At 41.8% G+C, this 13,172-nt stretch overlaps 2 protein-coding genes across 4 annotated transcripts in view; one reads left to right on the top strand and one right to left on the bottom strand.

Annotated features, from left to right (window-relative positions):
• LOC148814535 (breast cancer type 1 susceptibility protein homolog) overlaps positions 1–2,607 on the bottom strand; it is a 53,345-nt gene extending 50,738 nt beyond the window's left edge. The window contains exons 1-2 of the mRNA XM_088906369.1: positions 2,375–2,607; positions 1,661–1,759 (exon numbers count right to left, since the gene is read on the bottom strand). Of these exons, the coding sequence (XP_088762495.1) occupies positions 1,661–1,740 (80 nt within the window). The 5' untranslated portion in view covers positions 1,741–1,759; positions 2,375–2,607. The remainder of the gene's footprint in view (positions 1–1,660; positions 1,760–2,374) is intronic.
• Positions 2,608–3,922: 1,315 nt separating this feature from the next.
• becn1 (beclin 1, autophagy related) lies at positions 3,923–12,121 on the top strand. 3 transcript variants are annotated; one of them, XM_088906080.1, is made up of 12 exons: positions 3,923–3,997; positions 5,012–5,145; positions 5,592–5,656; positions 6,699–6,757; positions 6,946–7,036; positions 7,558–7,694; positions 8,454–8,648; positions 9,231–9,377; positions 9,833–9,982; positions 10,214–10,274; positions 10,878–11,020; positions 11,315–12,121. In XM_088906080.1, the coding sequence occupies exons 2-12, from the start codon at positions 5,019–5,021 to the stop codon at positions 11,481–11,483; spliced, it is 1,344 nt and encodes a 447-aa protein (XP_088762206.1). In that variant the 5' UTR covers positions 3,923–3,997; positions 5,012–5,018; the 3' UTR covers positions 11,484–12,121. The 3 variants fall into 3 exon arrangements, with proteins under 3 accessions (XP_088762206.1, XP_088762205.1, XP_088762207.1); XM_088906079.1 differs by having other exon boundaries at positions 3,926–4,114; XM_088906081.1 differs by having other exon boundaries at positions 3,955–4,018.
• Positions 12,122–13,172: the final 1,051 nt, after the last annotated feature.

Genomic DNA, 13,172 nt, shown 5'->3' with positions numbered 1-13,172 from the left:
CTCATTTGGAGGTTGTATTTTATAAATAAAAGTATAAGAAATTCTGAATTAATGTGTCTTGATTTACAAAATGTGTTACCTATGAAAGGGCGTGTATATGACACTGCTATGAGAAAGACACCGGCATTAACACCCAGAACTGCTACAAACAGTCTAAGGAAATTTAAGGGAGGTCTGGTAGATGAATTTCTTGTTTGAAACCAAACAGGAAAAAAATCTACATCTAATAAATGCTATTTACACATTTATTTACTAGAGATGTTTAAGGTATACTAGAGACATTTCATCTACAAAAATATAAAAATTATATTTAAAATATGGAGATGTTTTATTTCTTTTCTGTGTTTTGCTCTGTAATTTGTACATGCCTCGGGAAAAACTGGCACGTCTACAAGCATACAATTATTTTAAAAGCAGCAAGGTGACAATGTAAGATGCATTCAATTAGAACTCACTTTTAATGCTAACCCTATTAAATGGGAAAGTACAAAAGATGGGTCAACCTCCAGAACATAAGAAAGGATATAAACAAGAAGACACCATTCAGCCCATCTTGTTTTGCAGTTAGCAGATAATTGATCTAAGGATCTTATCCAGGCATTTCTTGGAAAGAAACCAGGCTAATGTCCATTTCCAAATTGCACAGTCAAAGCTCACAAATGAAAGTGGACAGGAAGTGCAGCAATGACTTTGTATAGCAGCAATTTCATAGATTTCAGCAATTTCATAGCACAGGAGAGGACAGGGAATTAAAATCAATAGAAGCCTGCATCAGGTTGGTATTTCCATTAATCTCATTTAGAAAGTCAGACACAGAGAGTGTATCAGTTACCACTCTGGTATTCAGGGATAGCAGCCCTGAATCGATATGCACTACATCATCTTCACTTGGTGTTCACAAAAAATACAGAAGACACAAATAAGAAAAATAAGAGGGACTGCGTTTTAAAGTGAGAACATGAAACACTTTACACAATGGGTGGAAGGTGTATGGAACTAGCCAGCTGTGTTGTGGAAACTGACAGCCTGGCTCGAGAAATGTCTGGATGCGAGAACATGGGGTTTGGCACAGCCCAGTGTCCAGCAGTGGGATCCTGTGAGTCAGCCTTCAGTAAAGAGCAGATATGTATGGATATGCAGCTTATCCAACTACAACCTCCACACAGCCTGTTCACCTTATTGGTCAAGGAATGTTAATATGGTTCTGTATCTACCAGCAGGATGCCTCCTGCTCCTGCCTGTTCATCATTCCTCTAGTTTTCTGAGCCATGAAATGCATATTGTGGTGGTTTATTCCAGTTCTCCAGCAGGGCTTGTTAACATTTTTTTAAATAAACTTTGCAAATCTACCTTGTCACTACAGAAGTGACCTCGAGAGGAGAAAAAACACACTGGGCAACACATTTGCTTTGAATATGGAGTGCTGAGTTTTTAGGTCAAAGGTGGGCAACTCAAGCACTTGAGTGCAGCATGATTTTCTAGCTTACATTCTGGCTCAGATTTTAGCAACTCAATTGAACTATGTGGACAGAAAGTCAAACGGCTGTGCTGATTTACCACACATACCTCAAGGAGCCCAGCTCTCCAGGAATGGTGGTGCCCTGCCCTGAGTGACCACTCTAATGACCCTGATCTCACAGGAGGGCCCAGTCCCACTCACCAAATAGGGCACTCCAGGTTCCTGCGTATCATTGACAGCACTTGCTTGACATCTTCAACTTTGCATGTCGGAGCCGCCATTGACTACTTCTGCAACAACCTGGAGGAAAGTGTTCATACAGAGCAATGGGGTTATTCTGTCTCCAAAGCAACGCTGTAAAAAACAAACATGTCACTCCGGGCCATTTTCAGTCCTGCACATACAGTTGCAGCACGGAACGGGTTAATGAAAGCAGGATCGTAATTGGTTCTCACAACCAAAATGTTTTTCTCAAGTGCCTAAAAGCTGCTCAGCCATTAAAACGAAACGTGTATTGTTTTACTGGCGGGCCGTGCTCTTCCGTCTTCTACTCCAGCAAATTCCTGTTTCTTTTTAACTTGCGCTAAGCTTCTCCGGAACTAATATTTGTATCATATTTATGAACATAAGACTGACACCCAGCTAGCTAAGTCGACATCAAGCATAGCAGAATTATAACAGAGAGCACGTTTTAATAGCAAATATATAACGAGAATGAACTCTACAGCGAAAGGAAACTGTTTTGAATGAGGTCTGATCGCATTTTCGCCCTGTGTCCCACCGGGCGCGTAAATAACTCACCAGTGTCATTTCTTTTCACCCTTATACCGACGGAAACAACACAATTGGGCAAATAACGTTCCTAAATAAGAATGATATGTAAACAATCAGACCCCATGCAAACATCAACACTACCTGCAGCTGCAAGTCGCGCGCCTCTCTCTCCTTCCGATTTTCCCGCATCCGGGGCCACGTGACCCGGCTCGCGCGAGGACTCCGGGCTGGCGCACCGCCCCGCGCGCCGCGGCTCGGGCTCGCTCTGCTGCCTCTTGCCAGTGGCCGTGGGTCTGCAGCGCTGTGTGCACCCCCAGCGTTTCATCCCGTTTGCACATTCAGGCGCCTTGCCCCGGTGCGCGGGATCCCCGTTCATTATTAAATAATAATAAACAACTTTATTCATATAGCGCATTTAAAGGTAGCTTCTCACAGCGCTTTACAGAACGACAAAAACAATAAAATAAAAAAAAACATAATACATAGTGAGAGGAGATGGGGTTAATAATAATAATAATCCTTTACACTTATATGGTGCTTTTCTGGACACTCCACTCAAAGCGCTTTACAGGTCATGGGGATCCCCTCCACCCTCACCAGTGTGCAGCCCCGCCTGGATGATGCGCCAGTGCGCTCAGCACACAGCAGCTCTCAGTGGGGAGGAGAGCAGAGCGATGAAGCCAGTTCAGAGATGGGGATTGTTAGGAGGCCGTGATTAGTAAAGACCAGGGGGGACATTTGGCCAGGACACCGGGGTAACAGCCCTACTCTTCTTGAGAAACAGTTTTTAATTTTTAATGACCACAGAGAGTCAGGACCTTGGTTTTACGTCTCATCCAAAGGATGGCGCCTTTTTACAGTTTACTGTCCCCGTCGCTATACTGGGGAATTAGCACCCACACAGTCCGCAGGGTGAGCGCCCCCTGCTGGCCCCACTCACACCTCTTCCAGCAGCAGCCTCAGCCTCCCCAGGAGTCTCCCACCCAGGTACTGGCCAGGCTCACACTGCTGGGCTCCAGTGGGCTGCCAGCTGGGAGGCGCAGGGTGAATACAGCAGGAGCAGAGGGGTAAAGAACAGATCCAGTTCAGTAAAAGCTCTTCTTAAGAAGGTTTTGAGTCTGGATTTGCAGGAGCTTAGAGAAGGAGACTCTCTGATGTCCTTGGGGAGAGAGCTCCAGAGCTTTAGGGCACAATTATTTCTGTATCCTCTAACAGGCATCATCATTGTCCATCAAGAGCGTTTCGCATTCGACGGGCGTCGCTTGTCTTGTGTATTTTGTGGAATTAATCGCCACTTGTTCTTTTGCAGCCAAAGCACGCTGACGAGCAGTTTAAATACGTAGGGTACTTTTGTTTTAGAAATGCATATAAGTAATGTTTTATATAGGTACATTTTATATATATAGCCTATATACTTTATAGCTACATTTCCAGCAGCATCCTCGCTACATTCCGTACGAATATCCGAAGAACTATCGTGTATAAGAGTTGAATGTAATAGGAATGACCGAGGTTTTCTACTATGGGGGTAATGTTCAGAATATTTTACGCCTGTTTTTATTTACGTGTACATTGTATGAGGTTTTAATTTTTATTCTCCACCGCAGAGACGGACAGCGCTCACCTCAAACCCCCCTCCTCACGTCCAGTGGTTCAACATTCGCACGTGCCCGGAACCGTGTCGTCATTTCCTGGGAAACACGGAGAAGACGGAAGTCCGGGGCTGCAGAAAAGGGAAAGCGGACGGTTGTCTGTTGTCAAACTGTTAGCGATTCATTTATTTTTGTAATTATAAAACATTTGTGGGTTTTCATATGTTGTCATAACGGACGTGCCATTATTGGATCTACATGACATTGATCCCCTGCCACTATAAGAAGGGTATGGTTGTGCTGGGTGTGATTGTTGTTGTTCAGTGCAGGAAGTGAGTTTTGAAGCCGCGGCAGTGCTTTTCACAGCCACAGAGGCGATTAATCTGCAATCTGTGCGCTAAGTACAGCGACGGCAGTGAGTACTTCAGTATAATTCACGCCGTAAGAGTTGTGAATACTATGAAAATACAGGCAAAATATCCGAAAGCATTTGCTGAATTAATGCATGGCCACAGCACGTACTGTAAGCCCCCTGATCTGTTGTGATTCTCCAGGTGTAATTTGTTTAAAATCTAGTTCTCTAAGCTTTAAGTATTATTCGTTTTATTGAGTAAACGGCATATGGCATATAAGCAAGAAATGTTTGTTACATAGTGAGAATATTCGACAACAGAATACTGTTGTTCTTTTGTTTCACTGTTGCAGTATTGTCAGTGGTCTTTTTTTCTATACATGAAATGGTTTTATAATAGCATGAAGCTGTGCTCGAGTACCTTTCCACATTCTGATTAATCTCTGTTAAAAGTGTTCTAGTACTACGACAAAAGTGTCTTTTAGCAGGTTTCCAGTACTACATATCCATGGTTGTGATTTATAAAAGGGTTCAATGATATTGTAAAAGTGTAAATTGTATCACGTAGAATGTTTTTTTTCCCGCTATCCAGATCTACTACGTTTGCAATGTACGCGGCTACAATATTTGTACATATAACATACAGGTAGTGGGGAAAAAATAGAAAAACCTGGGTAAATGACGAATACCAAGTATATTGAAATCAAGGTCTTCCAAACCGATGTGGCTGATGCATTAAGCAAATAAGATTCTAGCCAAGCCCAGAAGTGCAAGGATGCGTTTCGTTGGATAGCCAACCAATGCTAAAAATTCTTATTCTTATTATTCCTGCAGCACAGCAATGGAGGCCTCCAAGTCTTCCAGCTCTACGATGCAGGTGAGCTTTGTGTGTCAGAGGTGCAGCCAGCCTCTGAAACTGGACACTTCCTTCAACGTGCTGGACAAAGTCACCATCCAGGAGCTCATAGGTAACCTTACTGTTGGTCAGAGGCTGTTTGTACTAAATGATTTATGACATAAAAAGAAGTGTCTATGATATTCCCATCTTTAAAGGATTATTTTCTTTGAAAATGTTAATTTTCATTGATTTCTTGTCTTATTCTGCAACTCATGTTGGAGGAGACAAACACAATAATCCAGGTGTTTATTGATATTTAGCAGCAAATGCTTTTATCCAAGCTAACATGAACTGGAGGTGAATGATACTACGCGCTGCTGAGTCACAACCATTACAAAACAACCTGCGCTTCACTTCTCATTGAAAGGAGAGAGCACAAAGAGGTTGCTAGCCTCTTAGATACTAGAAAGTGGTTTAGAAAAGACTAACTATAACAACTTCAGCTCTGTGCTCTGTGCAGAAGTAAAATGCGCAGTGTTTGTTCAGAAATTAAGCTGATGTTTTGCTTGTTTCCAGCTCCATTAGTCACTGTAACCCATATAAAACCTGATGAAAGCAACGGGGATGACAATGTACCAAAGGTGGGTTTAGCGTTGTTTAAAAGATATAAGAATGAAAGCAAACGAGAAGTGGCTGGTCAAACTGTTGGGAGTGATTTGTAGTTAAGTAGCCGAGAAGCTACTGTTTGTGCTGCTTTTTTTTAAGAAACCCATTGAATATTTGGAGAACAGGTTTGGCATTAATATTTCTAGCCATGGATGTAAAAAATGAATATTAGCTGAATGGGTGCTGTGCCATACCTGCATGGAAGAATGTATGCATGTGTTCTGTAGGTCCCTGCAACAGTTTACAGTGTGTCATAGTTTCAAAAGGTTCTGTGATTGAATGTGATTTTAAGCAAATTTCTTCAAGGACTCTCCTTGGCTGAGTCTCAGAGCAAACAGCCACTTTTGCTCTTATGTACTCTTTCCCAGTCTATTAAAATCTGTGACATTCACCTGTTAGGCCCTTAGAATTTGTGTTTTGTGTTTGTCAGCGAAGTTTGTTAATTTGTTAATTAACTAGTTAATTTTTTATATATATCACCCCAATCCCAGTCTTCTCTCCAGCCTGTCTTTCGGAAACAATGTGTTGCCATTAATTTGATATTCATCCTTCCTTAGCTGTGTTTTGACTATTCCAATGATGTCATAGTTCCTTGTTAATGCAGTAGCCTTGGGTTTAATTCTTCTTCTCCAAACATTGAACTTAAGTAGTATTGTATTACTGGTTTTGTTGTTACTGCTCTGCTGGCTTTTCCTGATCCCACCAGGGTTGGCCTGTTGCCCTCTGTTCCTCATGTAAATACTCCTCCACTGCGCTTCCTGGTGCTTTGCTGCCTCTCTGCCTGTCTGGAGGCTCCTCTTGTCCCAGCAGATCCCCTGAGTCCAATAGTCCCGAACCCGTTTTCTGCACCAACCTTTCAGCCCCCAGTCATTTTTTGCATAACTAGTTAGATCTGGTGTTCAGTTTTTAACATGATATATATACACCGTTTACTTAATGGTTCTCTTTGAAAAGTGTTTTGTCTTTTCACTTTGTAATTCACAATGAATATGCAGCAGACTCTGTGCTTGTTTTCAGGAGACATTTGTGGAAAACAAGCAAGATGGAGTATCCAGGAAGTACATCCCTCCTGCTCGGTGAGCTGGCCCACCTTTATACTGCGCGTGCCTTTATTCTGCTGTCAGCTGCACACTAGACCATCTTTCCATTTAGATTAATGATGTTGGATGTTCACTGCAAAGGAAAAGGCTCAAAGTTTTTCAAATCCTACTAAAAATGATCTTTTTGCTGTGGTGAATGTGTGACTGTCTTTCCTGTGGTCCAGAATGCTGTCTACAGAGAGTGCCAACAGCTTCACTCTGATTGGGGAGGCTTCTGATGGTGGCACCATGGAGAACCTGAGCCGGCGATTGAAGGTAACAGTTCGGACCATAAGAAAGGTCAAAGGTGAGAGGAGAGAAAGTTGCTCAGCCCAGTTGTTTATTCTTACGCATTAGATCCTGGAATCTGTTCTGGCTCTTTCTTGACAGTTCTCAAAACTGTCCATTTAACAGAATGGCTAGTTTATTTCATATACCAACTCTAGGCTCCATTCCTCCCACAATTCAAGAACTTGGATTTCTTTGTGTAAGTCAGTTTTCCATTAACTTTGAGTCAGTAGACATAAAAAGTTTCCCTGTGCTGTCAGTAAACACTGGAGTGTGCTGTTACAGTTAAATTTATATAAAATATTTTTACTTCTCTCTGATCACAAGTAGAAAAAAAATTGGCTAAATTATGTAAAAGTTTAATCCTCCGTTTGTATAAATGTGTTTTTAGCAAGATATATGTCTGTGGTGGGATCTTAGTCCTCAGTTCAGAAGCATCACTCTGCACCTGTCTGCAGAGGGGTATGTAAGCTATGCTTGTTCTCTGCTTCTTTCCCTGCTGCTCTCAGGTGACCAGTGATCTGTTCGACATCATGTCTGGCCAGACGGATGTGGACCACCCCTTGTGTGAGGAGTGCACTGACACACTGCTGGACCACCTGGACTCCCAGCTCAACATCACTGAGAACGAGTGCCAGAATTACAAGTGAGTGCTCTGTTCCTGATGCAGAGCCAGTGGGGATCTGGTATGTTTTTGGCTTAATCTTCGGAGCTGGCCTAGCAAAAGAAGACCCAGAGTAAAGTAAAACGATCACTCTCATGCAAATCACTACTCACAAATCCAGATTTCTTTGTAAGAAGAAAGATAGAAGAAGCTTGTTAACAGCTCATGAAAAGAAATCTCCCAACCCTGAGGTATTTTTTCCAGTTTAATTTAAGGAAACTGCAAATGCTGTTTAGAGGTAGTTAGCAAAGCTATTCATACTCAACACAGTGGAAATACCCATCGACTGGCAAATTCTGAAAGTTTGTTCATAAAACGGGCAAACCTGAACCCATTAATAATAAATATGGATAAGTGTATTTAGCTAAGAACATGAAACATTTCTTTACACAGAAGGTTGTGGGAGTCTACAACAAGCCATGTTGTTGAAGCCTGGCTTTTAATAGATAACGTTGAAATTTAAATTCATTGGATCAGTTAGCTATTAAAAACCAAATGAACGAGATGAGCCAAATGATCTTCTTTCCTTTGTAACCTCTTCTTATTTCATGCAAAAGATTTTTGCACTGGTACTTTACTCCAGATGAACTCCTGCCAATTTTTAACACTATGTTTGCCTGAAAAAATTCTAAACAAAAGAAGGGGAACCCCTTTGCTCTGAGGGAGGAGTCCTTCCACCCCAAAGTGCATTTGTTTTTTAAGATGGTTGTGTATTCTCAGCTGAAGCCTGTGTCCCATCAGGAACTGCCTGGAGCTGCTGTCTCAGATGAGGGAGGAGGAGGAGGGCTCCCTGTTGGCAGAGCTGAGGAAGCTGAGCGCCGAGGAGGAGCAGCTGATCCAGGAGCTGGAGGCTATTGAGGGCCAGCGCAAGACTGTGGCAGAAGAGCTTGCCCGGGGACGAGCCCACACAGAGGAGCTGGAGCGAGAGGAGCAGCAGTGAGTAAGCAGCCTGATGCACACAGGGGCACCAGAAACTGCTGTAGCTGCTTCTGCTCAAAACACATGCTGTTCAGGGCTGGCCGGGGTCTTATTACTGCTTTGCCTTTTTTAGATGATATGTGCTGAAGTTCCCCAAAACCTTTATGCTTTAACAATGCATAGGGAACAATTTCCTGGTCAATTTTTAAATTACTATTTGTTTCAGAGTGCCCTTAAATTTGTTGCCAGTATGAAGCTTGATTGTCATCATCATTTTCTAAAGCTGCTTACTCCTGGTGAGGGTCACAGTGGTAACAGGCTGAGCAGAGCAGACCAGACTTCCCTTCCCCGGCAGCAGTCTCCAGCTGCTTCTGGAGAAAGGGGTATAATCCCTCCAGCATGTCCTAGGTCTGCCCTGGGGTCTTTTCCCAGTGGGTTGAACAAATATTATTTTGAATAAGCATGATTAAGATACTGTACTGCTGCACTGACATGAGCCTGCATAAGCACATATCTGATCATACAGAACATGCATGGTAGGATACTGACAAGCCTGATGTCCCAGGCCTGTCCCTTTCCCTGCCACTGCTGCCCCTGCAGATACCAGAAGGAGTACAGCGAGTTCAAGAGGCAGCAGCTGGAGTTGGATGACGAGCTGAAGAGTGTGGACAACCAGATGCGCTACGCCCAGATCCAGCTGGACAAGCTTAAGAAAACCAACGTCTTCAATGCCACCTTCCACATCTGGTAAGACTGCGCTTCCTGTTCTGTTGATCTGAGACTGGGAACTGGATCTTCCCATCCCATATCAGATCTTGCTATTCAGCACTGTCAAATCCCATCTTAAAACTCACCTTTGTGCTTCAGCTTTTAATTGTTTAATTTACTGTTTTAATTTCTGTATACCTATATCTTTCATTTTATTCTACAGTAATTTACATATAGTCTAAAATGAAAGTTGCTATATACAGTTGATTCCTATAATAATATCAGTCTTTACTTAAACATGAAATGGTTATTGGGCTGGCACCTCTTCAAGAACGCTGAATTCCTTTGTTTTCCTGAAACTCAGATTGGAGTGCCAACACCATTTTAATTGAATAGACTCTGTCACCTATATAAGAGGCCCCAGCTCTGTGCTGTAATTTGGCACACAGTAGTGTTATTTTCCCTCATCATTGTCTCTCCCTTCTTGCCTGCAGGCACAGTGGCCAGTTCGGGACAATCAATAACTTCCGTCTGGGTCGGCTGCCCAGCGTTCCCGTCGAGTGGAACGAGATCAATGCAGCCTGGGGACAGACCGTGCTGCTGCTTCACGCCCTGGCCAACAAGATGGGCCTGCGCTTCCAGAGGTGCAGTCACTTGCGGGGTGCTGTGTGAAATCAGGAGCCTGTCATGAAAAACTGTTTTACTTCATTTTTATTTCTAATTCAGATATGGTCCATCTTCCTATATGTATTAAAAGAAATTCAGTTTACTGAAGGTAGTAGTACAGTTGTCCTGAAAGGATGCATACCTTAAGAAATATTTGAAATCTCTCTTTTAACTCCGTGGCAAGTTATAAGTACAATTTCTTTCCACAGATATCGTCTGGTCCCGTATGGCAATCACTCATATTTGGAGTCACTCTCAGATAAGTCTAAGGTAATGGACCTGTCTTGTGTTTAAGATATAATTATAAAATAAATTTGTACCAGAATTTTTCCATCAGTGTGATTTTTTTAAATTGATATCTGTAGATGCAATTAATTGTATTTGTACATCTCTGTGTATATTTGAACACTTCTTGTTAATTTCTTGTACAGTTTTCAAAGTACAGCCTTTGATTGACTTCAGGATCCAGTATATGGTCTTGCCCTTGTTGAAAAGTGGTCAAGTGTTTTACAAAAATAAAAAAGAAGCTTTCCCAGTGGTCAAAAAAGAAGCAAACAGCAGATTCTGTTTTACATTATTACAAAGACCTTTATTACTTCATTAGTTTGCCTGGATGAGTTTGCAGAGACCAACTGCCAATCTGTGAGTTTTGCCATCCTTGATCTGAATGAACAGTCATGCCTACATGACTCACAGAAATGTTACCATCAGAGTTTGTAACTACAAAGAGTTTGAGAATAACCTCTTCATGTTATTGTTGAAAAAACAGCTGTATTTATTCTGATGTTTGACCTGAAGCCGGTGCTGTGTCTTTAGTGACTTGTGGCCTTTCAGCAGCACCTGAATGAGTCTTTCCTATCCCTGGGCCTGCAGGAACTGCCACTCTACTGCTCTGGAGGCCTGCGCTTTTTCTGGGACAACAAGTTTGACCACGCCATGGTGGCCTTCCTGGACTGCGTGCAGCAGTTTAAAGAGGAAGTGGAGAAAGGGGACACAGGCTTCTGTCTGCCCTACAGGCAAGTAGCCTAGTTGATTAAGGAGAAGGCCTGTTCTGTTAGCCCCTAAGAACTGCAGTTCATGTCATTTTGTGACAAATTCTGATTGAAGGCAGTTTTTTTTATCCAGATACATGACAAAATAATGGCTGCAACTTCATGATAAATTCTGATTCAATACCTTGTGCAGTTCCACATGTTAGGGTTATGATAAGATTGAGGATTAGAGCAAAAATAAGGATTATGGTTAATGTAAGAAGGATATCTTCTAGATCTTTGGACTTGACACGTAAAACTGTCTTCTTCCTGCCACAGGATGGATGTGGAAAAAGGAAAAATTGAAGATACCGGAGGGAGTGGAGGCTCCTATTCCATCAAAACCCAGTTCAACTCAGAGGAGCAGTGGACAAAAGCCCTCAAGTTCATGCTTACCAACCTGAAGTGGGGACTTGCCTGGGTGTCCTCTCAGTTCTATAACAAGTGACCCATTACTCCATCCTTGGACTCACATGCCACATTGCTGCCAATATTGCTGCAAAAGGATTTTGTATATTGACAACTACATACAGTTAATGGAACTTGTTTACTCCTTATCCAGAAGTTTGAACTTTTACTTTTACTCAGTTATAAAATCTGCCATAAAACACGTTTTCAGAGCTGCTAGCAATCCGTAAGAGATGCACTATCTGTACAACAGCCTGCTGCTGCCCGGAGTGAGCTCTAACCTGCATTGACTAGAGCAGGGAAACCCATCCACAGCAGGAAATGAACAGGAATGAATTTCATTCAATCTAATACGTTTCAAGTTCTGAGATATCGATTGACATATCTTACCCATTGTAGAAAAGACATTCTAATGGAATTTATTCTCTACAAATCTGGTCTGTATATGAGACTGGATAGGAGTTACACTGTATAGGGGTTGTATTAGTGAAATATGACCCTATCCCTTCAGGAAACTACTGAGAATTTAAAAAGGTATGGGGAGCGATCATTTACATCTGTATTCATTCAGCTGAAATGGTTTTAATAAATTAAAGATTGATCCATCCCTTCACGTAATAAAAAAAACAGAAAAGAAAACCATTAATACTTCAACCTTAATAAATTATATTTCATGGACTGGAAGGCTATTGGGATTTTACTTGTGTTACTGAATAGGAGGAGACTTTAAATTTCCCTGCAGGTATTTTCAGTGGCAGTGATGCCCATGAAGCCTGTGACTGCCATTCCCGGACAGACCTCTGTGAATAGCACCAGGAACCATTTTTGTGCAAACACCATCACGCTAAAGGTTTTGCTCTTCTGTTATTCATCAGCTCTACTTCTCTGAACTACAGATTTACTCCACCTGAGTGTAAATAATGTTTTAGCCTGATTTTGCTCCAATACTAGAATACATGCCGTGGCATGGATGACCAGGGTACTCTGATGTTGATGCAATAATGGAATCACTGAGTGAGTTGGGAAATAATAATGACTTATCATTTTGTCACTTATGTTCTAAGAATTTCACTTTTCCTTTTCAATTACTGTTCTAACTGTGCCTTAAGTAATACAGTACCTTTTTATGGAAACTACAGAGTAAAAGGGTAAGTACAATGAATTTTTGAAAGCTTTGAAACAAGGTGGTGTTCTTGCAATATTTTTAGCAAACCTTGCACTTGTAGAGAAGTATCTTGGTCAAAAACACCACTTGGAAACCACTTGGCTTCTTGTGTTATAAGAAAGTTAAAAAAACAGGCTTACAAATTCTCCTTTCCTCAAAATGATATAGGTTGTATGGGATGTGAGTGAACCTCACTTAACCCTGACCTAAAAAAACAATTCGGGCATGGAGGTAAATTCTTCAGAATTATGATTTTCAAAGGCCAGTTTTTGGATTATAGTAAGCAGTGACAATTTCATTGTAAAAAAAGGGGTTAGGATCACAAAAGTCTTCACATTGATGATAACTGGGTGGCAGTCAGGACAGAAACCCCTAGCAATAGTTTTAATATGCTGTTTTTTGCAAAGATAAACAGCTGTTTTAGAGTGAAAGGGATTTGAAAACCCAGGCAACAGACCTTGTCATCTCTACCAAGATTGGCTTACAAGCTGCTCCTTTGGTTTGTTTAAACATGCTACAGAATAGGAAAAAATATCAACCAGCTTAGTGCTACATGTGTCTTGG

The sequence above is a fragment of the Atractosteus spatula genome, chromosome 26 (genome assembly GCF_055471065.1).
Source record: "Atractosteus spatula isolate fAtrSpa1 chromosome 26, fAtrSpa1.hap1, whole genome shotgun sequence".
Taxonomy (NCBI): Eukaryota; Metazoa; Chordata; class Actinopteri; order Semionotiformes; family Lepisosteidae; genus Atractosteus; species Atractosteus spatula.
The sequence above is the reverse complement of the archived record's forward strand: the minus strand, read 5'-3'. Positions and strand labels throughout refer to the sequence as shown.

Excerpts from the sequence above, each read along its gene's own strand:
- becn1 (XM_088906080.1), top strand. The coding sequence starts at position 5,019 with ATGGAGGCCTCCAAGTCTTCCAGCTCTACGATGCAGGTGAGCTTTGTG. Across the intron at positions 7,695-8,453 it reads AACGAGTGCCAGAATTACAA|GAACTGCCTGGAGCTGCTGT; the intron begins GTGAGTGCTCTG and ends GTGTCCCATCAG. Across the intron at positions 11,021-11,314 it reads GGCTTCTGTCTGCCCTACAG|GATGGATGTGGAAAAAGGAA; the intron begins GCAAGTAGCCTA and ends TTCCTGCCACAG.